This window comes from Rousettus aegyptiacus, unplaced genomic scaffold, assembly GCF_014176215.1.
Source record: "Rousettus aegyptiacus isolate mRouAeg1 unplaced genomic scaffold, mRouAeg1.p scaffold_m13_p_3, whole genome shotgun sequence".
NCBI lineage: Eukaryota > Metazoa > Chordata > Mammalia > Chiroptera > Pteropodidae > Rousettus > Rousettus aegyptiacus.
In genome coordinates, this window is record NW_023416306.1 from 114087350 (window position 1) to 114115323 (window position 27974).

The 27974-nt window shown below is 35.0% G+C and overlaps 1 protein-coding gene across 3 annotated transcripts in view; it reads right to left on the reverse strand.

The window, feature by feature from the left end:
• FSIP1 (fibrous sheath interacting protein 1) overlaps positions 1 to 27974 on the reverse strand; it is a 146434-nt gene that overhangs the window by 81293 nt on the left and 37167 nt on the right. For all 3 annotated transcript variants that reach the window (XM_016152185.2, XM_036238522.1, XM_016152186.2), the window contains 2 exons: positions 25675 to 25836; positions 15854 to 15991 (listed from right to left, as the gene is read on the reverse strand). In XM_016152185.2, the coding sequence (XP_016007671.2) occupies positions 15854 to 15991; positions 25675 to 25836 (300 nt within the window). The remainder of the gene's footprint in view (positions 1 to 15853; positions 15992 to 25674; positions 25837 to 27974) is intronic.

Genomic DNA, 27974 nt, shown 5'->3' on the forward strand with positions numbered 1-27974 from the left:
TATCTGCCAGAGTAAGATTTAAATATTTTAACAATCTATTTAAAGTGAAGCTGTATTATTACCTTTCACAGGAAAAATAATTCATTCAAATGTTTAAATGCCAGCTCTGCTAAGCTTATAATAATATGGCATATACAACGAAGAAATAAATCAAAAGTAGTGCCTTCCAGTATCACCTAACTGAGGGAGGAGTTGTGATCATATATGACGACAGGGGGTATACCTATTTAAAGAATTCTCCTGGAAGTCAGGATATGGGTTATGAGCAAGCCCCATGTCTTAGTGCCCTCACCTGTAACAACAGAGGTAGTGATCACTATGTCACCTACCTCCAAGGTTTCATGAAGATCAAGTTAAAATGCAGGGGTAAGTACTTTGCAAACTATAATGCACTATAAAAAATAAAGGGAATGATTATGCTCCGCAAATGACACTGAGTGACCTTTCTGTTTTTCAGTCTAACTCAAGAATTTTAGTATGTAGCCATCTTCGCATCTGAGGCCATCTCACTCCCCTTACTAGGAGTTATCACTGGGAGTTCCCTAATCCACTGTCAAAAATATAGAAGTCAGAATATCTAAGTTTTAAAAATTATAAAATTTATCTAAATGAAGTAAGTATATGGTTAAAAATGGATGGCAAAAAAATCCCACCAATTATTGTAAAACAAAGTTGACTTTAAAAAGATTCAAATTATATATACAAAATTCTCAAAAATGACATAAGCTCATGTCTTTATACATATACATATGCAAAGTCTGAATTACACTATGACCCATTTTTCAAAGACATTTTTAGTCAACTAATCAAACTATTTAAAATAAACCAAACGTTGAGTTTGGTACCACAGAGAAATCGTAACGAATTAATCTTTTTTTCCTAGCTCGTTGTCCATGGGGTTTACATTTTCCCAGCATACAGAGTCATAGAACCATAGTATTTTAGGGCTCTGTCTTGCTTTTATATAGGTTGCTACTCTAAAGCTTGCATGTTTGCATTTTCCTGTTTTCTTGGACTGCACCAACCACACAATGCCCACTGTTTTGACAAGGTTCTAGCTCCGTACCTGGGGTTAGTCCTTGACCTCTATCTACATCAGGATCCATTGCTGGTCACTGCCTTTGGTATTCTCTGCCAGCCTGCCCTCCATGACTGCCAATCCCCATCCGTATCCTTGTGGCAGCCAGTGCCCAACTGTTCCTCCTCTGCTTATCTCACTTCACTCCTCTCTGAGTAACTCGAACTCTACCTGTAAAGTTTTCTTTCCCATTCACAAAACTATCAAAATACCACCATATATATTATCCTTCGAGATCTTTATAGTTGATATTCTCCCACTAGATACATATTTATTTATCTTGTGTCCCCTATTTAAATTCCTAGAGACGCAAATTTATTGTGTTACTATCTTTCATAGTCAAATTTAATATTACCACATTACTTTCATATCCAAAAGTATGACACAGGGGAAAAAACACCAATGAGTGTCTAGACTTTCCACACTATGAAAAGCCCTATTTTTTAAAAAAAGGTATTTCAAACCCCCACAGTTTTATTTAGATATAATTGACACATAACATTGTATAATTGTACAAAGAGTTGATCTGATATATTTATAGGTTGCAAAATAATTAGCGCCATAACATTAGCTATTACCTTTATTGCACCACATAGTTATTTCTTTTTTTGTGGTGAAAACATTCAACATTTAAATATGTAATGCAGTATGACTTAACAGGTATTTGAACTCTTAATACTCTATGAAATAAAGTTCACTGACAGCAGGATATTGCTTGAGTAACTGGCTAAGAAATGTTTCTGAAGGATAATCTTAGACCATTGATATTGATTATGTGTATTTTCATATGATGTAGAGATAGAATAAATAAAAATAAAAACAGTTTGCTAATTCTCAGTTGTTAACATTAAACTAAAATATGAAAAAGCAGACTCTCTCAAGAAAAGAAAGTACATTCTTTTATGTTTTTAATTGTCACTGCTTATCTAAACCTTAGATCCAAAGAAATGTAGTTAAGAAGAGATTAGCTGCAAACTTCAAAGCTAGTAACAGACACTTCCGCAAAAACATAATTAGATGGTGATTTCCTTGACATTACTTACTCAAAACATACTCTAGAGATGATGCAGGCTTAGACATCAAAGGATATAAATACTCCTGATGGATCATTTTGAGAAACACAAAGTAAGCTGCAACAGCCAACATATATTTCTCATAAATGACTCCATATAATAAATAGCTAGAAAAATAGTACCTTGCAAATTTTTTTAATACTGGAAAACAGTAAGTAGAATAAACTTTTTGGAAAAAGTTAAATCTGTAACATATGTAACAAAAATCTGTAACATATGTAACAAAGAATATATGTTCTAAATATATAAAGATAACCTATATAAAATAGAAAAAAAACTTAATAAAAAAATGAACAAAATGCAAATAGGCACTTCACCAAAGAAACACAAACTGCCAAAAAACATTTGAAAATACACTATCGATACACTGTCCAAAGACACTATTAACTCCTCCCCCCCCCAAAAAATGCAAATAAAACAACAATACCATCTTAAACTATCAGATAGGCAAGTTTTTTAAATAACACTATTGATATAAATGTAGCACTCTAGAACACTGTTAGTGCAAGTATAAATTAAATGTCATCTTTGGAGGGCAATTTGGCAACATAGAGCCCAACTCTCTATACATATACTCTAACTCAGCAATTCCACGTGGGAATTTATCCTCAGAAAGTAATTCAACAAATGCATAGACAAGGAAGTTCACTGTATCATTGATTTATAATAACAAAAATACTGAACATAACTACGAATAAACAATTAGAGGACTTGCTCAATAGATACACTCATAAAGTAGTATGCTATTTTAAATGATGAAGTTGGTATATACTTTAATATAGTAATTTGCCCATAATGTATCGTTAAATGAAAGAACAGGCTATAAAATGTCTGTAGACTATGATCCCACTTTTGTAAAAAGACAAAGGAAGCAGGAAGAAACAGGAAGAGAAATGTGGAGAGGAGAGAAGAGGGGAGGAAGGTGTGCCTGTGTGGTGGTAAAAGTTGTGAGCATGTGGGGAGCATGTGAATAGAAGAAACATCAGGCAGGATAATGGCTGAGGGTTAACTATGGTTGTATTATAGGTCACCATTCCAAGAGGTGACATTATGGGTGATTTTTCTTTTCTTTATTTTTCTAGGTTGCCTGAATTCTATCAAAAGCCATTTCACTATGAAAATAAATTTAGGTTATAATCAGATTGGCATAATTACTTTATAATTAAAGAAATTTTTCAACAAATTCTCCTTTTTTATCTTTAGAAGCAGTCGCCTATCATTTCTAGTTGGGAGGACTCTTAGTCTTCACAAAGTATGTTTCCAGTTATACCAAAAAAAAAAAAAAAAAAAAAGCACTAAAACTTCCTGTATGTCTACAGAGACCCTTTAAAAATGTTTTCTTGTACTTCCAGTGGGAGGTATTTCAATGGTGGTGGGACCTGAAACATTAGACTGTTGCCACTGGTAAAAGAGTATCGGATGCTTGTTGACCAAAAGAAAATAAAGAAAAACTCACAATATTTCATGCATTAAATGAACTGGGGTAAATAACAATAACATTAGCAAATCTTATGCCCAAAGAAAGATTATTGAGATATTCTAACTTCAGCAATCAAATACAAACTGAGGGGATATCAAGCTCAACAGCTAGAAAGATGGGGTAATAAAGCCTTCTCTGTGTTCTCCAAATTTTTCTTTTCTCGTCTCTCTCAACTTAAGGAAAAGGCTATCATAGCAGAATGGTAAAATAAGTTAAATGATGTCCCGACATTTTAGATAGACATTGCGTATTATTCTAAAAAGACACAAACATTTTCCTACTTCTTAACATACCTAAGAGGTGAAATTGAGAGGATTCTTTCTGTTTCCAAGATTACACATGTGGCTTCAATAAATCTTTAATTTCACTTTCCATTTCTTGGCCATCATTTTTTAAATCATATCTAACAAACCAGGTCATATTCAACTTTGAAGAGATAGCTGGATACTTTCCATAGGACCCTTTTCTTCACCATTGTTAGATTCTCCTAGAAATTTACTAATGCCTATTTCTCCTACAACTCCAGACAATTAGAATTTTGATGAAAATTTTTTCACCTTTTTTTTTAGAATAAACCAATGTATCTACATAACACATAAATCACTTTGTTCTTTAAAACTGCCCTGTCTAATATAGTAGTCACTAGTCACATGTGGCTATTGAGCAACTAAAATGTGACTCGTCTGGATCAAGGTGTGTTATTGGTGTAAAATACACAAGCTTAAATATGAATAAATATTAAAATACACAACACAGTATGAATATATGTATTATTTCATTAATAATTTTATATTGATTACATATTAAAGCAATATTTTGGATATATTGACTTAAACATAATTTCCCTTGTTTCTTTTTATCTTTTTTAAAAAGTGACAATTAGAAGACAAAGTTACATATGTGATTTGCATTGTATTTCTTTGGACAGTGCTGATCTAAGATGTTAGCTCGTCATGTCGATTTTTATTACCATTACTATAACTCTGCAGATAGCAAGTCTTCATCGGTGGCATTTTGCAGAAGTTTTGCTCCCTCCACATTCTGAAAATGCCTCTCAGTAATTACTCACTTTCCCCCACAATGGCTCTGTGTTTACTGGAAAGTCCTGTGCAACTTTAATCTGAGCATTCTATGCTCCCTGTGATCAGTGTTCTTCTCTCTGATGTTTTGTCCTCTGTGCCATATACACTTTAGCAATAGAGAAAAGGTGTGGTCTGCTCCACTAGTGGAAGATATAACTTTCAATTTGGGGTTAAAATTCACTTCCTAAAAGACAGACACACTGAAGTGCCATACCAATTCCCCAGCAAACTTCATTAATTCTCTTAATTCCCTCAGTGCACTAGCAGGAAACATTAACCTTTTTATGCCTGACTGGAAGTAGGCTACTGTATCAATTAGGGTTGCTTTGATAAAAGAAACCAGATGACCTGCTTGACATAACCAAAGTTAGTTTTTCTTACTTAAGAAATAGGTCAGAGGTTAGCAGACAAGGGATGATTCTGTGGCTTCACAATGTCATCACTGCCTCTATCGTTTTGCTCAGCCCTCGTGGTCTCCAGATGCCACCTGAGGGTTCAGGCAATATTCCTATGCTCCAACCAAGAAGAAGAAAAAGGATGAAGAACAAAGGCTATATATCAGCTGAGTCTTTCTCTTTTTATCAGGATATGTCTGCTTCTACCCTATTGGATAGGAATGGTCACATGACCACCCTAGATATAAAGGAATCTGAGACTGTGAGTATTTTTAACTAGGCAAACAGCAGTCTCAGAGTTTTACCAATAAAAAAAAAAGGTGAATAAATTTAGGGTAGGCAATTAGTAATGTCTACCATAACTGTATTTTTATAACAAATTATTGCAATTCTTTTAGAGAGAAAAATACTTACAGAGATAAATATTACAGAAAAATCCAACATAATCTACAATCTTAATGGAGAGTACAAAACTGAGAGAAGAGAAACCTTGAGAAGGTAACAGCTATTATGTGGATCATTTCTTTTACTGAACTACTACTTCTTCGAATCATCCTTATAGTAACTTTCAGCACCATCTTTGTTGACAGTAAAAGTTTAATTAACATATTAAAATAATTTTATAAAAGCAAAATTTAGATATCAAAAAACTGCCCAGAAAACTTTATCAGCCTGCCATAGCCTGCTCTTAAATATGGTCTCATTCTACTTTTATGATTTTATTTTCCTCTGTTCTCTTCCAGTCAACCTGGATAAAAATAGGCTGTTGGTAACAGAAAGAGTTTTGTCCCAAATCATTTGTAAATTTCTAAACTCCTGTCACCAATCTGATCTAAAACCAAATTCAGCATTCTACTCTAACATTTTTCTGAAGCGTTGCTGTTGTCATTAGTAAACAGCACTATCTTTGCCTTCTTTTCAAATCTCAATCACTAGAAGAACATTTTTTAATTTAAAAAAAACATAGAAACACAGTTTTTAATACTTCACAAGTGTTAAGGTCTATGTGATGCTAAGTATGTGATGCTAAATTGAAGCTAAGAAAGCTGTGTTGGCTGTGGATGCTGGGCTGGCAGTTAGGGGGCGCTCACTGGCCCTCTCACAAACGAGAGCCCTGCAGAAAGCATGATTCCAACTCTTGCTTCAGCAAAATTCATGTCTCTAAAATGTCATGTATTTTTGTGTCATTAGCATAAAGTCAAAACTTTAGATGATTAGTCCATAATTGCTACTGATCTTGCTTACTGTTCCCTAAAATGGTCCAAGCTTTCCCATATCTGGCCATTTTCCACAAAGTATCTTCTTTCTGTAACGCACACCCCCATCTACACAAAGTTAAGCCCTACTCATTCCCCATGATCCAACTCAGATTTCACATTTTCCACAAAGCCTTTCTGGATCTCTCCACTATAATCATTCCCTAATTTGAACAAATATAGTACTTTCTTCGCACTTCTCTCATATTACTTGTTTTATTCTGTCTTATATTACCATGTTTGTTACAAGTTCTACCCTCTACCAGTAAATCAAAAGCTTGACTCTATACTCCACCTTTAAAAGAAAGTTTTATACATAAAAGAGAGTATATACATAAATATGCAGAAATTTGTATGTTTGCATTTTATTAAATCTGTATTTGTTTTTTTCTATTTAACAGTACAATTTAAAGTAATCTTGCTACATCATTGACTGCCACAGTTTATTGAATCTTGTCACAAATTATGTCCCTCAAAATAATGATTAGCCCATTGCTATTCATTTGGAGGTCCAAAGAAAACTATTACAAATATCCTGTGACTTTTTGAGCAGGGAAGAAAGATTGTCTATGAGTGTCCATACAAGGCACTCACTCTTACACTAGGCAGCCCACTGGGCTCCCATAAATATAGCAACAGAATTAAGTAATACAAAGTTTCTCGAGCTTCTGCAGAGAATGAACAGATCTCCTTAACCAAAATTTAGAACACAGGATTTTTGTGCCATTTCTAGCTGAGCTCCCATTTAAAATGTAGCTTTAAGTGGCAAGAGGTCTTAGAATAACTGAGACATTTCAGTGGTTGGCGACCAGAACAGTTGACACCAGAGCTGTCTTTGAAAATTACGACTATGTGATTATAACTTCTACATCTGCTTTTAATCCTATTATGAGCTTAATTTTTTTCTAGAATCATCTCAAAGACAAAATAACAGTTTGTTGCTGATGGGTAGTGCACACCCAGAAGACTGTAGAGAAATATTATTGGCTTCTATTAGATTGAACTATATAAAATTGTGAATACTCTACCATTTTTGACCTATGAAAAAAACAATTACATAGAGTTCAAACTAATATTTTTTAAACTCTAGTATTTCATATTGTTTTCAAGTGATATTCCAGAATTTTTTTTATTTGTAATGAAAATAAAGCAGTGAAAAATGTATCATGCATTGAGAATGAATATGTAAGCCAAAGGCTAGGAGAAAATATTTGCAAAACACATATCTGATAATGGATTTCCATCCAAAATATACACAGAACTCTTAAAATGCAACAATAAGAAAACAAACAATCCAATTTTAAAATGGGCAAAAGATATGAAGACACATCAGTAAATAAAATATACAAATGGCGAATAAGCACATGAAAAGATGTTCAGTATCATATGTCATTAGGCAATTGCAAATTAAAATAACAATGAGATACCACTATATACCTATAAAAATGAGTAAAATCCAAAACCTGACAATAATAAATGCTGTCAAAGGATGTGGAACAACTGGAACTCTCATTCCTTGTTGGTAGGAATGTAATGGTACAACCACTTTAAAATACAGTTTGGCAATTTCTTACAAAGTTAAACATAGATCACCATAGGATCCAACAATTGCAGTCCTAGGTATTTACCCAAATAAGTTAAAAATTTATGTCCACACAACAACCTGCACTTGAATGTTTGTAGTAGCTTTAATTGCGAAGACATGGAAGCAACCAAGACACGCTTTAGTAGATGAATGTGTACACATCCATTCAATGAAATACTTTTCGTTAATAAAAAGAAATGAACTGTTATGATACATAAAGACATGCATAACTCTCAAACACATGGTGCTAAGTGAAAGAAGCCAACCTAAATTTTTACATACTGTATCATTCCCTTCTAGAAACTATGAAGACTATAAAAATAAAACATTCTGGAAAACTATAAAGATAGTAAAAAGATCAGTGATTGCTGGGGATTCATGGGGAGGGAAAGAGGTATGAATAGGTGGAGCACAGGAGATTTTTAGGGCAATGAAACTATTACTCTATGTGATAGTGTAATTGTAGGTGCATATCATACATTTGTCAAAACCCATAGAATGTAACACAAAGAGCAAACCCTAAACTATAGACTTCAATCATGTATTAATATTGGCTCATCAATTGTAAGAAACATACCACACTATTGAAAAATATTGTTAAAAAGAAAGGAAACTAGATCAGTGATTGCTATGGGTTGAGGAAGAATTAATAGGTGGAACACATGATTTTTAAGGAAGGAAGTTATTCTGTGATACTGTAATGGCAGAAACATGACATTATGTATTTGTTAAAATTATATAACTATAAAAAACAAAGAGTGCACCCTAACGTAAAATATGGACATTAATTCATAATAATGTATTGATATTGGTTCATTAGTTCTACCACACTAATACAAGATGTTAATGATAGGGGAGGTTGGGAGTGGGTATATGGGAACTCAATAGTTTCTGTGACTTTTTTCTACAAACCTAAAACTGTTCTAAAAAATAAAGTCAATTTAAAAAAATTAATGTATCCGAGAGTACATTTTATTAAATCTGGTGTGTGTTCCAATTAAAAAATTGCTCAATGTAAAAAGCTCAAGTAGTAAGAGCTAACACTTTAAGAGCTGAAGTTAGGAGCAGCAGTAAGAAAAACAGATAAACAGATGGGAAAAAAATCCATCTTACTGGGAAAAAAAATAACAGTGATGTATTCTTGCAAATATAGGTTGTGTGTGATCATATTTCTTTTTCTTCTGTCTACAGGTCCAAGGCTGATGTGCTGTTCGAGCAAAGCTACGTAACAACTTTTTTCTGGCTGATTTGAAAACACTGGTTTGTCTTCACAAGAAGGATGATACAAAGCTTTAGAAAAGCTACAGGAAAAATGAGGGGAAAATAAATTTAAGTGCCAGGATCCTGTGCAGAGATCAAGGAAAGTCTAACTCCAAAAATTTCCACTTTCATTATATTTTCATTGCTATGAGTTCTAATTGGTTCCATTTCAAATCTTCCATTGCCATACTCTCAAAAGCCCCTTTTATTTCTTGAAATATATTAAACAGACTTATTTTACATTCTGAAATGGGTCATCCCAAACTGCAGTCTATGTAAAACTGATTCTACAATGTGTTTTTTCTATTAACTCTTGTTTATTCTGACTTATTTTCTTATGAATTGGGGGTTGTCTTTATTGTGAATTCACAGTCCTCAAACTTTATTTGTGAAAATTCTTTAATGTGTAGATTTACACTGTATAATTCCAGTGAGATTTCACTTTCCTTCTACCAGGAGCCAGGAGTACTGCGACCTAAGAGCACTTTCAACTGAACATTCAGCCTGGGATTTTTCAGGCCCTACAAGTAGTGTAAACTCAAGCCCAAAACCTACCTTCGTGCAGACTTGTGTCTCATGGGAGACTTTTGTTTCCTATTCTACCCACAACCAAAGCTGATACAGAGAGACAGATATAGATAGAGATATAAAGGTATAAATTTCCACCACTCCCTCTTCTGAGCAGTTTTTCTAGTTCATCCACTGAGGTTCTAACCATTTGGTGTGCCAATTCTCTTTGGGAGTTCATATTTGACCTCCTCAGTCTTAAGCTCTGTCTCTTGAGCCCCCTACATTCAGCCTGTTAAAACCCAGGCTCTAGGAAAATGGAGATCAACAGATATGTCAGTGACAAATGCTGCCTCCTTACCCCTCCTGATTCAAACTGTCTTGTCATCTCTGTCCTCCAAGGAATTCCCTTGCTTTTCTGCAAGCTCAGCTATGCTTTAAAAATTACTTTAAAAAATACATTTTATCCAGCATATTTATATTTGCTCTACTAAAAGGAGTTTCTCTAGTCTGCCATACAGCAAAACTCTCGGACTCAGAGACTTGGCACAGGGGCTAGCGGCAAGGCCATGGTTTTCTCCTATTTCTAATACAAAACTGTATATAATTAAGAATCTCAGGTTACTGGCTCATTTATTCATTCCATAATAATTTCTGAAAATCAGTCATGTAGCTAGCTATAACTGCTACATGCTGTTTCTCAGTCATTAAATGATACTATTCAGTTGCAGGAAGTTTTGTCAAGTTTTCTGCATCAAATTATGTAGAAATACATGAGTGCTTCTGAAAATTTTATGTCCTACATGTTTCAAAATGTGTTTCTTTGCCTGTGTTTATAAGAACAAATTTTTTAAGGTTTGTTTGACTGTTAATATACAAATCCCACTCTCAAAATTTCACAACTGAATGTTTTGCAGCATTATTGCACACACTTGTTATTACCTAAAGAAGAAAAACAAAGGTTGTACACTCTATAAAAATACCATTTTATGTATCAATGTTATTTTATCTATCTTCTTAAAAGCTGTTACAAATGAAAAGAAAAAAAAAAGATGATTTCTACGGTTCTGAACAATGACACCAAAGAAAGAGTACAACTACTTTTCCAACTCAGGTCTAAGTTAATATACAAATATTAAAGCACACTAATTAGTGTTCCAGTTTAACCATAAACGTGTCAGGTTTGAGCTCTGTTGAATTTTGGAAAGATGTATAAACAGCTTAAAGGTTTTAGAATGAAGCCCACATTTATGGGTAGCCTCAAATCTTCGCTAAAAATTAGCTGAACTATACAGGTATTACTTAAAGAGGTTGCATTTAATGAAAAGTTCACAAGTGGAAGTGTCAAAAGAATAGAGGATTGGCCCAAGTCTACAAGTAACTAATTGTCAGTCTTTGAAAAATTATTTAGCCATTCAAGACTGCTTTCTGATCCATAGAACTGGCCCCATATGACCTCTAAGGTCCCTTCAGCTCTCATATTCTATAATTCCAATCTATGGCATCTTTAGCAATTGAAGTAGACCCTCCAACCATTCACCAAGCAGAAAAATCCTGCAGTCTTCTGATTGGGGTCCATGTATTCTCATACTAGGTTAAATGGCAAAAGCATGTCGAAATAAGAATCAGAACAGAAGAACTTATCATCTTTTGTGAACCACATTCTTATCCTCAATGCTCAGCAACAAGGCTTAGAGTGCTAAACATTTTGATGCAATAATGACAATGCAGTTCACCACACAAGGCCAACCTCAAGTGGTTTCCAGGAAACAGAAAAGGGAAAGAATGCAGAAAGAAATAGTAGAGACTTCAAATGATGAAAAAAATGAATGAAATTCAAACTGAGAATCAAAAAGAGACACAATAAAGACCTAAAAAGTATGGTCAATGCATTTAAAATGACTGGAACCGTGGAAAGCTTTTACTAACAAAAAATCTTTAAGAATATTTTATTATTAAAGGAGTCAATGAGATGACATCAGATTGGTGATTCTTCCTTGGACAACGCAAAAACTAAAACTGAATTATTTTGATTTGTGCAAGCTAGAATTATTATTATGCAACTTCATTAAAGGCATTTTTACCGAACCCAAAAGTTAAAGATGTTCTTTATTTTTTTTTTTTGAAAAACTCCCTTGCTCTTATTATAACAATGGAATGCTCAATACCCTCAGAAAAACTAGACTAAACATGAAGCATTGTTATATAATTTATTTAGCTTATTGAAAAAGTCCATCACTATATTAAAGGAATAAAAGCATATAAATAATTTAATGGAAAGTGGAAAATAATAAAGCAAAGTTAATGACACATTCTATTTATTTTCAGATTGTTGTCTATATAAATATATACACATTACATAGTTATAGTTGATACTTACAACCTATCTAGAATTTTTATTTTTATATTTTATATCACTCATTTTCAACTAAAAGTCCTGTATTGACAAATACATATACTGTTATTTTTATTATCCTATCATAGTAATAAATGTGTTAAGATTGTATAATTGCTTTAGCATTCTGTTTGAGAGCATTTAAATTTTTTCTTGTTTGGTTTGGTCTTCCTTGAGTGTGATTTCTTTGGAAATATTCCTAAAAGTGGAATTATGTAGGCCAATAATATAATAATAGATCAATTACTTTCAGGGGAAAAATAATCAGTTTAAAAAGCTAAGATAATGTTCACTACAGTTGTCCCTGCCTCCACGCCACACCCACTGACATATAATTATACCACATTTATCATTATTTTTGCTGGTCTGATAAGAGTATATAGTGCATAAAGGTGGTTTGAATATGAATTTGAATCACTGGTAAGGTAGAACATAATTCCTTGTGATGTCTTCCTCTATTTTTCTAAATGCATAAAGACCACTTACTGAGAGACGATAAGTAGAGATCTTTCCATGCTTCAATGCTTTCCATATTTTAAACATTAATTCTGTTTATAAATGTCACACATGTATAATATGAACAGTTGAGTTATAAAGATAAGTATTAAAAATAATATAACAATCACCCATAATTCCAATACACTTCTCTCTTTAAATAGTGCATGGTATAAAAAGTGGATTTCCCTTTTTTACCTCCCTATCCATCCCATCCCCACTAAAAGTAATCACTGTTAGCACTTGGTGTATACTGTTCCAGATTTTTCTATGACTTACTTTTTAATAAAGATGGAATCATACTGATCATTGTCTTATGCAACTTTTTCCTTAATACTACATCACAGACATCTTTCCAAGACATATAGATCTACGTCATTTTTTTGATAGCAGTATGGTATTGTATTATGTATGGTGTGTGTGTGTGTGTGTGTGCATGCGTGGGCGCGCGCGCGGGTGCAAAATAAGTTATGTAACCAGGTTGAAAAAGGGCAAAGGGATCTTAGCTGATATCTGGAGTATACATTACATTTGTTTCTTATTTTTATTTTAATGGTCTCATAAGTACCACCAATTACCTTGCCTCCTTGGTCTTCCACTGCAGTCATCCAACCTATCCTCACCCCTGTCTTAATTCCTGGCCATTTTCTCCATTTTTGGTAGACTGCTGAGGGCTGTCAGAGAAGACTCCAAGCCTTGCTGACTGGCTCCATTTCATGGCGAGGCTTTCCAAACTCAACTGAGCTGTCTTCATTGTTCACCATTACTTTTTTCTCATTCTCACAGTCCTTTTCTATTTTGCTTCAAGGCCATAATTCCTTGATTTTAAAGTAAGAAAACTAAGTCTCTAAGTGACTAAGTGACTTATTCAAGGTGATAGAGCAGGTTACAGACAACACTGATCAAAGAACTCAGGTCTCCAGATTCTCAATTCACAAAGTACCTAAAAGTCTGTGAAGTACAACAGGCTTTACAGAGTTTGGGGCAGACCCAGTATCTTCCCTCAAAAGTTCACACACAATATACAATATGATTCATAGGTTATTAGAAAACACTAAGTAATGAAAACATAAAAACAGTACAGATCAACATTCACACACCTTATTGACCACATAACAGTTTCTGAAGAGATCACTGTAAAACACAAAACTATGAAATTATCAAACTGTGAATTTATATGAGGAGTTCTAAACATTTTGCCCATGAATCTTACTGGTTATAACAAATTTATCATATATTAATCATCAAAAAACAATAATAATAATGAAAAGTAAAGTAAATAAATGCCAGAAAGGCAGTATAGCACAGTTGTTAAAACTAACTATTTGAAGCCCATCTCTTCCACTTACTGGCTATCTAACCTCGAGAAAGTTACCCAACCTCTCCATGCCCCCATTTACTCATCTATAAAATGAGGACAGTAGTGTTTACCTCTCAGAGTGCCTGTGAAGATTAGATAAGTTAATAAATTGTAAAGGACTTGGAACAGTGCCTGGCATATAGTAGGTACATAATAACTGCTCTTCTCTACTTATATATTATTCTTTTGCATTTAGATAACAACCAACTCTTGATATTTATATTTATCATATCTCTTCAAGTCTAGCCAGTCTTCATGATAGTAGAATAAAATATAAGATTTCTTAAAGGACCTAGGTTTTGAGTCAAAAATTAAATAATAATACAGACATAGTAAAAAAAGAACCGATACATATCCACAGCATATGATAAATGATTAGAAATCAGGAAAGTATTCATGGAGAATAATAGGCTTTGCCTGCGTTGGATTGGCAGATGTGGGGTGAGAAGTGCCAACAGTTTCCGAACCCAGTCAGACCACAAACATTTTATTTGCCACATCAAGTTTGAAATGCCCCATCAATGCCACCACAACGATTGACCAAAAGCCCCTTCATACCTACCAACCATTCTTACTTCTACTTCTTCCCCATTCAATAGACCTAAGTAGAAAAATATCCCTCTAAAAATAAAAATAAAAATAAAAATAAAAATAAGGAGTTTCCCTGAAATATAATTCCCATTAAATTTCCCATGAAAAGTAAATAAAAATGAGTTATAAAGAGAAACACAATGCATTTATTCCTTTTAGATTTGTTGCCTGACTCTCATTAAGTAGACATAGCCATCTTTTAGGCTGCAGGTCAATGCTGCTGTCCATGGCTGGCAAATGATAAGAACAGTTCGGCAGGATGTGATCATAAGGGGTGAAGAATCTCAGCCAGGATTAGCGCACACCCTCAGAGAGCTCTGAGGACATCAAAATTTAATCAAAATCACTTACCTGATGTTACTCCCAGGGATCAGCATATAAAATGGAATAATGAGAGAAAAGAGCTACGAGGTTATAAGCAGCTAGACAGGCGGTGACAATGTTGAGAGAAGGGTGATACAAGTTAGGACAAAAAAAGAGATTTTTAAAGAGCCATAATGAGCTGTGGTGAATATCGCAACAAATTAGACATACTGGCTAAAACTTAGTGAGGCATGACGATCACCCAAGATAACAGGATTTAGTAGGAGACAGAAAGTAGGTACTGCTGACAACTATGACAAGACCGCCCTGGCAGAGAGGATGTAGGTAGAATCACAAGTTCAGCCTTGCCATGTTTACTTTTAGGTAAAAGCCAAATATCCAATTGAAAACATGACATGGGTAGCTGGAAAATCATAATGTTACAGAGCATTCCTAATAGGTTCAGAATATCAATCAGCTCACAATTTACTTGATTTAAGAGCTTTCCCTCGTCAGCAATGATATGTCTTTAAATGGCAAGTAATTAAAACATAAAATAGGTTCAAGAAGGATTTAGAGTATATTAAAGTTAATGAGTAATAATATGTTATGAATTATGAACAAAGGTGGGAGTATTTAAGTGATAAGTTCAATATATAAAGATGATTTTATGGGGAACAAATATCACATTTTTCCACACACTAAAAAGAGGACATCCATGTCACTGTCAGACTATTAGATATATAGATCATTATAATGATTTCAGATAGTATTCCACAGATTTATTATGTCACATAAATTAAGTGTTAGACTATTTTAAGTTCTATAAATCATATTTTTAGCTTTTATTCAAATTCTTACTGACAAATTTCAATGTCGGTTCTCTTGACAGATTTAACACATAAAAACAATCATAAAACAGTCAAAGGAAACTGGAAACTTTTTTAATACAATCATTGGTTATGATCAAAGTGTAAATAAAAAAAGACTTACCACATTTTCCTTCATCTTTTTCAGCTTTTCATCTATCTCTTTCAGCCGATTTTGCTGATCCCGTTGCTCTTTGGTGTTCCGAAGTACCTTTTCTCCTGGAGTTATTTCCATATTTCTATCATCACCATTGTCAGGTCCCTAATTTAAAAAGAAAAAAATCCATGCACAGGCTTAAAATGTACCATCATATACCTCATATACCCTTCTAAAGCCATTGAGACGTGAAGGTTGGCTTTGCTTCTCAAATAATATCTCTTCCCTTAAAAATGATATTTATAATTCTCTAAACTCTTCCTATTTGAGAAGGGAAAGGTCCACTTGTACATAAAACAAGGATGGAAATAAACTCATTCATGTAGAAAGTAGTTAGAGGGAAAAGAGCAGTGTCTGGGAAACAGCAACCTAGCCTCTGGGCCCTGCTCTGTACTTATCATCTTAGAATCTTGGGCAAATCAGTTTCCCTGGACTTCAAGTTCATCATATATAAATAACAATTTTTAAAAAACACCACCCATCCATATTATAAGAGGCAGCTGTGTAATAGTGAAATGAGAAATGGACTTGGAGGAATCAAGAGTTTTGAATCCTGGCTCTCCCTGGTTCCTAAGATGGACTTAGGGAAATCACTTAACCTCTCTGAGCTTCAGTTTCATCATGTGCAAAATGCTAATGATAGTAATAGTAATAATAACACTATCTAGCCTAAAAGTCATCGCAGTATATAGTAGGCATACAACAAATCTTAGTGACTAACAAATATGAGCTAAATATGTCCTTTGAAAAGAACAAGCATTATATAATGAAAGTATTTTATTATTATCAGCAATACTTGTATTTATAGAGCCACATTCTCCCAAAGTTAATATTATTTCCAGGTGATATAAATGGGTATGTCTTGATAGCAAGCCAGTACTATATCTATAATTAAACTTCCTATCTTTTCTCCTACAGGTCTCCTACTCTGCACTGCCATGTAGGTGACTGACAAAGATGACATTTTTGAAGTTGTTCAAGCCAGAATCCTCTTACATTCTCATTTCTTACATATATTTGGTCATCAACAATGGTCACCATTTACTTTCTAATCCTCTTAAATCAAGGTCGTTCTCTCTTTCTCACTGCCTCACCCTCATTCACTTCAATCAGTAGTTTTCAAATTCCAGTGTGCTGCGAACTTACCTACAGAACCTGTGAAAATGTTCACAGGCCCAGCCTCCACCCCAGAGATTCTAATTTAATAGGTAAGGGCTGGGGACTAACAACCTCAAGTTCAGCTACCTGAGAATTTGAGAACTATCAACTTGAGCTATTACTTGAGCCTCTTAACTGGGCCTCTTAACTCAGTGTCACCTGTCTCCCCATTCATTCCACCCATGACAGAGAGGCCACAGAGCCAGGTCCAGAGTCCTCATCACTCTGTGGCCTGGGCTCTGCCTATCTCTTCAGTCTCATCTCCCATTGCTTGTATCTCAGACCCAAAGCCTCAGCTATATTCATGACTGCTAATTCTCTACCACTCCATGCTTCCTTCCTTCAAGCCCTCATGGAGACTCCTACTTTTTCTAAGCCCAGCACAAATGTATTTCCACTATAAAATATTTCCTGACATATCCCAGAAGGGCAATTATTCCCTCTGGTATTCCACATGTTCCCTCATCATACTTACCACACTGTCACTGCTCAGACAGGAAGCCAACACAAACTATAATCCCGAAAGTATACAAGCTCTGGTGTCTGCTGAAGGCCTACTCCCTAGTTCCTAGATGGCCGTCTTCTTGCTGTGTCCTCACATGATAGAAGAGGCAAGGGAGCTCTGCGGGTCTTTTTTATAAGGCACTTATCCCATTCATGAGGGTTCAAAACTCATGACCTAATCACCTCCCAAAGGTCCACCTCCAAATACCATCACATTGGTGATTAGATGTTAACATATGCATGGGGGTGGGGTGGGGGGTGGTGCGCACCACAAACATTCAGTCTATAGAATATAGTGATATGAAAAAAATTTAAATTGGATTTCATTTTTAAATAAAAATCATTTTTTTAAAAAAAGAAAAAAGACATCCTTTTAATAATCTACAACTACGCTTTGGATAGGCAAAGAAAAGAGAGAAAGAAAAAAATTTATAAATCAGACTTCATCAATATTTCTAAATTTTGCTTATCCAAAGCCACCATTAATAGGCAAGCCTCATATTGAGAAAAAAATATCATAAGATACAAGTCTGAAAAAACATGAATCACATTTTTGTGTGATTAATCTCCAATTAAATCTAGAGAATGCTTGCCACTTATGTTTTACAGATTACTTTTAAGTTCATATTTATATTTCTTTATTTTATATGTTAAGCCTCTTGTGTAGTCAAGGTTTCTTTCATTTCACAGCAATATTCCAAGATGACAAAAATAATCTGGCTGAAAGATTTTTCTCCCCTACTTTCAAATTGTATGAAAAAACAGTATTCACACAATAATGACATAAACGATAATAAAGACAACCCAGCTCTAAAACAATTCTAACAGATTATTCATAAAAGAAGATATGTGAATGACAAAAAGCATATGAAAAAGTCCTCAACATCATTAAATCATCAGGAAAATGCAAATTAAAATCACAGTGAAATATCACTACACAGGCACTACAGTGGCCCAGGTGAAAAAGTTCGTCAACACCAAACAAATGCTGGGGAGGTTTGGGACAAGTGGAACTCTCATACTTTGTTGGGAAGTACATAATGGTACAACCACTTTGGAAAACTGGCAGTTTCTTAAAAAGTTTGTCTATCCTGTGATCCAGCAATTATACTCCTGTGAATCTACCCAAGACAAATGAAAATGTATTACTCAAGGTTTGTACACAAATATTCATAGCAGCTTTATCATATAGCCAAATGTACATCAACATGAGAATGATGAACAAACTGTGGTGAGTAACTGACACACACTGGGACATCCAGACTCTCTCTGCTTGACCTCTGTCTTGTGGTTAGGTTTATTCAATGTAGGGGGAGGAGTATTAAGAGACTGAAGGGCAGGAGAAAAGAGAGCTTGGACTATTTTCCCCTTTATCTCCCTGCTTTGGTATTGTTTTTGGCAGTGATGTACCCTCGAGGTGCCAATCAGGAATGTTTTCTTAGATTCAACTGCAAATTCACACTCAAAGACAAAGAGGGGCTACACTTGGGGCCAGTCTACTCAGAAGGATTTTGGACAGGAAACACAGAAAGGCAGTGTCAGGTAACCCTCTTTGGTGGGAGTTTTGGCTGCAGTCTGTGTCATCACAGGTACAAGGGGCAAGGAGGCTACCCTGGCTTAAAAGCTTCATATCCTATAGGAGCATCATCTCTTGAGATTATCCCATAGCCACAGTATCCAAGGTCCTGGCAAGAGACATGCCCAGCCACAAGAATCACTGCTCTTAGGGAAGCCCAAAGTACAGCTTCCCCATTAGGTCTTCATAATTCTCCCAATCCAGCAAGTGAAGCCAAGTTGCCTCCTAACATTGTTGACATCAACTTTTGTCAGATTGCCAGGGAAACAGAATACTAACTACAGCTCCAATTCTCATGCTGAAAGGGGAAAAATTGGTTAATCCTTTGCCCACGCCCTCTGTGATTACAATTTGGAGTGGTCAATTCTTCAACAATGGCTCTAAAGCCCTCTAAACTCCATTACACTTTTTCTTCCCCCTACCCACTGCGTGTCCCAACACCTCATACTGGCTCCTTTAAATCCATAAATAGTGCCTCCATTTAATTATCTTCCAAATCCAAGCTGGGTTTTTTTTTTCTGTTTCTTGCCCAGTACTCTAACTGATACACTATGTATGTATCTATATATGCATGTATGTATGCATGTATGTATTATCTGTGCATGTGTGTATATGTATTTGCAGAGAAGTAGACTGGAAGGAAATGTAACTTGATACTAAAAATCTTAATCATTTTATCTTATTTTCCTTAGATATTTTTGTATTTACCGAATTTTATATAATAATTTCATAGGCAGAAAAAGGGTTTTTTTATTTTTAAGAAAACAAAAATGTTATCCTAACAAGGCTATTTTTGTTCTGCTCTGAGAATGTGACTCTCTGTACCCAAAAGGTATTATTAGCCTGGAGGTGAGATTTTAGCCTCACTGCTACTGGCATAACCAGCTGTGTATTTTTGAGCAAGTAACTCTCTCTTTCTGGGTCTCAATTTCTTCTGATAAAGTTTCTTCAAACTTTAATAGCTTATGAGTCTGTAATTTTCTACAGTAACATCTAAGGATATGTAACATCTTTCCTCAGGAATGATCTCTGAAAACATAACCATGTAGTTCAAATATTTGAAGGGTAGAATGTGATGAAAGCAGGGGCTAAGAGGAAGCAAAAAAAAGGTGGTCGTTGATTCTGGCAAAAATTGCCCAGTGGCGTATTCAAGAAGCCCTGTAATGCTAGGAGAGGTTCTGTTGTCACGTCAAAGTGCCAACTAGTACTGTCTGTTTTTATGATCATCAGGAAATATTTTGATTTCCTATGAGCAAACTCTCTGATCATCCATATTGCTTCTACGTTTCTGAGTCATGTAGCAATGCTTTTATTCAGTAAAGTAAAATTCAGTTCAGTGAAAATTCTTAGAATATCTAAGGAGCCTCAAGACAAGAACTGTCCCTGACGTCAATATGTATTTGTTGATTTGACTAATTGATTGCCAGGAGATTCTAAGGTCATCCTTAGAAAAATATCTAAGGATATTTTTCAGCAGGGGTCTCTGAAGTTAAGTAAACTCATTTCCAAAAGCCAAATACAGAGGAAATTAATCATATCTTTATAAGTTATCTGACATGCAAATAAGGCATGAGTTAAGGACCAGGAAAAAATCAAACCTGCCTAAATAAAGCCAATCTAGCCCTGTGTTTTCAAGCCGATGCTACACTTTTCCACAGGCTACTGCTATTTCCTGCCATCAGATGGACCATTTGCCTAGCAGTACTAAAAGTAGGGGGAAAAATTTCAGCCAGATTGTTTTTATCATCTTGGAATATTGGCATGAAATGAAAGAAAACTTGACTACTCAGGAGGCTTCACATTTAAAAAAAAGAAAGAAAGAAATATAAATATAAACATAAACTTCAAAGTAATCTGTAAAACATAGGTGGCAAGAATTCCCCAGCTTTGAGAACGTTTGATAGGTTAACATTAGAGGCAAGTACCTCTGAAGTAACTTCACATTTCCATGCTCTACAGGTTTTGGAAATGAGCACATGGTCAATAAGATTTCTCTGCTTGTGACTAGCACACATAAGAAATTCCTAGATTCCTGCCTTCAACTTGTGTGTTAAGTAATTTGAAGTCAAGTGGACCACATGGCCATTACTGAAACTCTGCAAATCCCTGGACTCAACAACGAAACATCTTTCAGGATTACATGTTACGCAATATTTTAAATTTCCTCAGTTTTAGCTAATGTTGAAACAGGAAAAAGCAAAAAAAAAAAAAACCCAGTTAATTGTTGTGGTCAGCAACAGCATGCTCTTGGCAAGAAAATAGATAAATACAACTACAATTTTCTTCAAATATTTGTTGGTATTTTATTGGTCTTACCAAATTGTGTACAACTGAATCAATATTTTAAGAACAAGAAAATAAATCAAATTAAGGAGGATGTTTTATTCAATTAAACTACTTGGCTTAAGAACAAAGAAGTACATCTTGTCAATGAGAGCCATTTCTGAAGACCCTCTCCCAACCAGAAAAAAAAAAATCTAACCATGAACTGAAATTCTAGATTGCATGAGCAATGAATAAATTACACTTTGAAAGAGCCAAACTGAACAGAATTTATTATTGAATCCAGTTGCTAAGGATTTAAGAAATTGAATGTTTATATAACTCCAATATCTTAGATATTTCTAGAGAAAGCTGGAATCTAATACAACTACAAATAAGAAATACAGTACTAAATTATGGAATCTCACTCGATTTTATGGTGGGATTTACAATACGTGGAAAGAACTAACTGATTTGTTGGATGGTTAGGAGATGGATACAGAAAAGTATGCAGAGTTAAACCGCAGATTTTAAGAAAAAATTTGCTTCAATTAGTTTTCTTTTGCTAAGATGAAACGAAAATAAAAAGCAGATGTAAAAACTGTAACCACATGATATTATTCACGACAGCAATAGCAGTAATATGCCATACTTTTTTCTGAATGTGACCACATGCTTTGTTTTATGCTAAGGAAATCAGATATGTAAAAGCCAAATGCTGCTTCTAAAACATTGCCATAAAGTTAAGAGCCAGGCCATGGCATCTACATAGAGAACATTGTAATCAGCCAGCTCATAAGGAAAAGGTTTCATCTCTGCCTCTTTCACAACAAACACCTCCATGATCTCCCAGTCACATTTTGGAGTCCCTCGAATTATTCTCACTCAGGTATATTTGTCATCCTAGGCTCATGTGCTTACCAACTAAGTACTTTATAGTTACCATAGACAGATTAGTAAGAAAGTCTGTGTATTTCTATTTGTTTGAGAAACTATTTTTTTCTTGTCCAAAATTTTAAAATGTCCAAAGTAATGTTAAAATATCATGCCTTTATGAAATAATCTTTTCTTTCTCTGTGCTCCCCAGCATACACTTTGTGTACTTTTCCTAAGATCAGTTCCCACGTTGTGGTACTTTCTGTTTCATTGTGTGGTCACTCCACAATTTGTTCTGTGTTTACATCCTATCCTCCAGTATCTTATAAACTGCTTTAAGGTCAGATTTGAAGCCACTTACTAATCTAGATACTTAACATTAACAACCACCAGCATCTCCTATGAAATAAGCAGGCATCCAGTCATGATTTGATGGCTTGTACAGGGACTGGACAAGAAGAGAAATGCATGCAATAGGCCTCAGGGCCTGTAATATAATAGGAGTGGTATATACTGTAGCAACTAGAGAATCTGTGCTCCATAAAAGCCTAGTTGCTACTCAGCTCAATCTTATAGTTGGCCGAGCAAGGATTCAGGCCTAATGTTGCCAGATTTTCTAATTTTTCCATTAGAAACTTGGATTTTTATATCGGTTTACCCAATTTTAAATGTTGGCTAAAAAAAAAAAAAAAAAGATTGTTAACCCCATGTGGGCTTGGAGAAAGGAAACCCATCAATGAGCTAAATTTGCCCTGCAGGCCACCAATTTCCAACCTTCTACTGTATAATCGAAGTCTTCTCCTGGGCCTCTGACCCCTTCTGCATCAATCACTAGTTCCTCTTTCTCCCCTCCTGTTCCTCACTTATGAAAATGTACTTTCTTGATATTCCTTCTGCATGTGCTTTCTCTCTCTCCTCTGAACCACCACAGCACTCTGCTTATAGCCTTATATTCTGCTACATTGTACCACAGTTACCTATGTATAATTTGTGCCTCCTGTAATAAATTCCTTAAGTCATTTATCATCATCATCATCATCATCATCATCATCATCATCATCATTGGTTGAATTCTGTGTCAGATACTATACAAAGCATTTTATATCTACCCTTTAAAAAGAACCTTAAAGAATAATATCATTATTAATATTTTATAGATGAGGAAACTTGGGGTTGGAGTGTTTCTAATTAATGCCCAAGTCTTGGAACTAGTATGTGAAACAGTCAGAACTTGAAGAGAGACTTTCGACTCCACAGTTGTATATTTATTTGCCTGACTTATCTTTAAGTGCCTTATAATTACTCACACACAGTAAGCACTTGGTTAATACTTGTTGAATCAATTGTCAAAAACAGAAAATTATATTCTACTTAAAAGACATTCTTTCTTAAGGAGCATAGAGAAAAACTACTGATGAGTTAAAAATAAAAATAACATTCACTATAAATATTTGTAGTTTAGCAACAGATTGGAACCCATTCGTCAACTGAATAGACATGCCAGGTTTATCCAAGATACTTCTCAGTGTATTTATTCAAAAAGAATTCCAATCCAAAAATAATATCCATATAATAATTTGCTATGTTAGCATTTCTGCCTCAAAAATTCAATATGCAATGCTGGTTCTAGTTAGAAATGAGAAAATGCCAAGAGGAAATTGAACAAAAGCTCAAAAGATATTCCATTTTTGCATGCAAGCAGCATTAATTATTTCTCTTCAGCAACTATAATGCTACATTTCTGTTTCTGCATCCAATGGAAGTCCCAAAATGCAGTTTTCTCTTTTCTTTCTAAATATATATTGTTTCACACACACAAAAATATAATCGCTATACATAACAACTAAGTAACGTACTGGTTTTCTCTTTCATTATTTCTTAAATATTTTATCAGAATCACAAATGCAAACTCTGAAAATGTGATTTAGTGGACCATGACAGAATTTGACCAGGGTCATGCTTTATTCGAAGTCCTAATGGCTAAACAAATCTCTAAATTCTCAGTCTCTTTCAAAAATAACATTTGACAGCTATGAACAAAAGGCATTTTCTATTTTTAGGACCATTACTTATTTAGCTTTGAGATATCAGCTATCCTTGAAATCTAACAACTGGAACAACAACAAAGTCAGCTGTTGAACATGAAACTGAACATGAAACTGAACATGAAGCTGAACAACATGAAAAGAACAAAGAATATTATCCCTGAACAATTTGTATTCCTCCTTTTGGCTTCCTTCTTTTGGGAAATGGCACTCGATAACATAAATAAACAAGCAACATAATTAGTGTCAAAGTCCTTGGAGTACATTTGGGTGGGGACAGAGATTCCAATTCTGTCTTCCAAGAACTCTGATCCCAATCCAAAAATTTGTGGTTTCCACTGCCACCACTACTGCTGTGTAGAGGATTCAGAAGCAGCTGTGCCTGCCCCTTAGAAACATAACCTAAGAAGTTGAGTTAGCTCTGTAAAGGTTTGCCAGTGACCAAACTTTCTTTGGAACATTTTAATGCTGCTATTTTCCCCTGAGGTAGTCTCAAATGGCCCAAAGCCAAATCCTTAATCTTCAATTGATAGCTTGGAGAAAAAATAAAGCAGAATTATTACCTGTAGATTACTGGTATTTAAATCTTTTTAAGGAACAAGAAAACCATATGCATCTAAGACTGTACAGAAAATGATTTGGTGAAGTTTTCACAAAACTGGTAGAGGGTTAGTAGAATAACAAATGACCTGCCATTTTCTCTTCAGGTGAAAACTACCTACCACCCACCCCCAAACTAGATCCCATGAAGTACTAAAATATAGGTGGGAGAAAAAGTATTTTACTTTTTCCAAAGCCACTATTCTTTCGTTTTTCTACACCTTCCACTATCTGTGTAAAGAATATTTGAGGGAACTATCAAGAGAGAAAACATAAGTATTTCAAAACCCTCACAGGAGCGAACCCATCAACCTAGTGAGCAGCAATGCCTGATGTTAAATTAAAGAAGCTAGGATAATGTAGCAGGACAAGGGACAAGTGGCCGCAATTGTTAACACCTAGAACTAGATGAATAAAGAGAGATAAAGTTCTCAAAGGACTAATGAGTACTATGTCAATTTTCTTCCCTCTCCTCCCTCCTGACATGATCAAGAATTAGGTTAAATCATAAAGAAATAACAATATTAAAATAAATATCTCCCCAATGACCCCATCCCAGCAAACTGCCAACTGAAATAAAAATAAATAGAAGTGGAAGTCACCAAAGGAAAATACACACTGTTATGGAAATTACTATCACTGCAGTTATAGCCATGGAAAAAGCAATCAGAAAGAAATCTCTTAAGTTAATGAGCAGACTGTCAAATGTGAACTAGCTTTAGCTCACATGAACCTGAACAGTCTATACACTCTTGAGTTAATTATACCTGGTCATTCTGATTTTCCAGTCTTGGAGAAAAGCTGAAGGTTATGGGGAAGGCTGCAGAGAGTTCCTGGAGTTTAGTATCAATTTCAGCAAGCTGCTGATGCTGGGTGACTGCAAGTGTATATCCTTCTCCTGGGACCAGCAGCCAGCCAGACTGATCGCCCTAGGAGGAAACAAGGGGCAAAGAGTTAATCCATGTTATGCTTTTTCCAAAATATACCTTTCGGATTGCCACATCAGTGCTCAGGACTTTGCAAAAACAAATGAACAGAATGAAATAAATCAAAAACACAGCATTAACATTGGTGTAGTGAAAGAAAAAAATTAAATAGTTTATGGTTTCATTATCTGCCAACTCTTGTAAAGCATCTTCTTACATGTTGTAGGTTTTTTCCCCTATAGAATAAATCTCAGCCTCACAGTCTGGTTCTCATAATATTCTCATTTCTCCACTTTGAAAAAGTGATTATGTTGTGTTGAACAGGGAGAAATCAATGTTTATCCTATAATGAACATGGTATTTTCAAAATCTGTCCTTGAGAAGTAACATAGGATCTATACACTCAGTTGTTTGGAATTTATGAGCTTAATTGATCACCTAACTCCTCATTCAACTAATACCAGTCTTGTACTAGGTTAAAACTCATTTATAACATTCATTCAAAAATCTCATACTAAGTACCTACTGTATGTAGGCATTACACTGGACACTTGTGATTCAATGTGAATCTCACAAATTTCTGCCCTCAAGGAGTTCTCAGAATCTTGGCAGCAAAAACTTTAACAAGGTGTAAAGTGTCCTGGTAAGCCTAGGATGCCACAGGAACTAGGAAGGGTCGACTAAACTGATAGTTGGACGGAAAGGGACAAAGTGGTTAGAGAAGGCTTCCTGGAGGAAATAATCAATCTTAATCGCATATTAATCAAAGAAACAATATGATCAGCTATGCACTTTAAAACTGGAGCTGGTGAGGGCAGGACTGGAGGCAAAATACCCAATTAAGAAGCAAAAGCCATAATCGAAAACAAAAGTGATGAGCATCCGAACTAAGGAATGTTTCCTGGGAATGCAGAAAATAAGATAGATTCCAAAGATACTTAGGAAGTAGAATTTATAGAATCTGGAGATAATTCAATAGAATAGTAAAGGGAAGAGGAAAGATCAAAGATAAAAACTGAATTTCTGATTTCGTCAACTAGGGGTGATGGTGGTCATGTTGACCAAACTAGGGAACACAGGAGATATAGTAGATTTGAGAAGAAAAATGATAATGAATTCTGTCTGGGACCTTTTCATATTCACAGATGTCTCCAGAGGTCCACTGATTATGTTAGGTAGTTAAATATATTTGTCTGAAGTTCAATATAGAGACCTGGATTGGAAATAAATATTTTGGACTCACCCATCTATCTATAGTGGTTAAAATTGTTTGATCATAGAATGGGTGAAGTCACACAGGGAAGCATGTAGTATGGGGACAGAAGAATCATGAAGAACTCTTTTAGAATAAAAGGGCAGGTAGAGGATAAAGAAGCTTAAGAATTTCATACATTTTGGTGTTGTGACTCTAATACCAGGAATCAATCCCTAGGTGGTAACCAGAAGAAATATACGCAAAAAATTTATGCATGAAGACTTCTATTTGTCTCCCTTCAACCCCAACATGCAATCTCCCTTCTTGCTTCATAAAACAAACACTGAATGAATCTTGGTAAGGTATAGGTCCCCACCAGACACTCTTTCTCCCTACCTACTAGCATCGAGAAGACAAGCAAAAAAGCCTTTGATTCAGCCAATCAGACCTTGACTCTCGAGGGGAAGAAAGATGCAAAGATATAGGGAAAGTAGGAAAGTGATTCAAGGTGACAGCAGTAGCAGTAAGTATCCAGTGTTGGTGGCACTGAAAGTGACAACAGTGAACATCTAGCAGGAGTGTCTGGTGACTGTCATGCAGCTCATAAGCAGCCTCTTTCTAAGAAGTTTCTATGGCCATTTTTCCGGCCAACCTTGGTATCTCCTGGTTTACAAACCTGGTTCTCCAAACTTCCCACTGAGTCTATAAGCTACCCAAGTGTCCCAACAAATTCATTTTCTGGTTTTTTAAACAAAATCCATCTCTTGTTTCTTGGAACCCAGAACACAGACTGATATGTTTTTTGCCATGTTTTTATGATATAGAACAAGGGCAGCAGCTCAAATGTCTAAAAATATAGAAAAAGTGAGTAAACTGTAGTATATCCATACAAAAATATGACATAGTAATAAATATTTTAAACACATACACTTGCAAGGTGGAATAT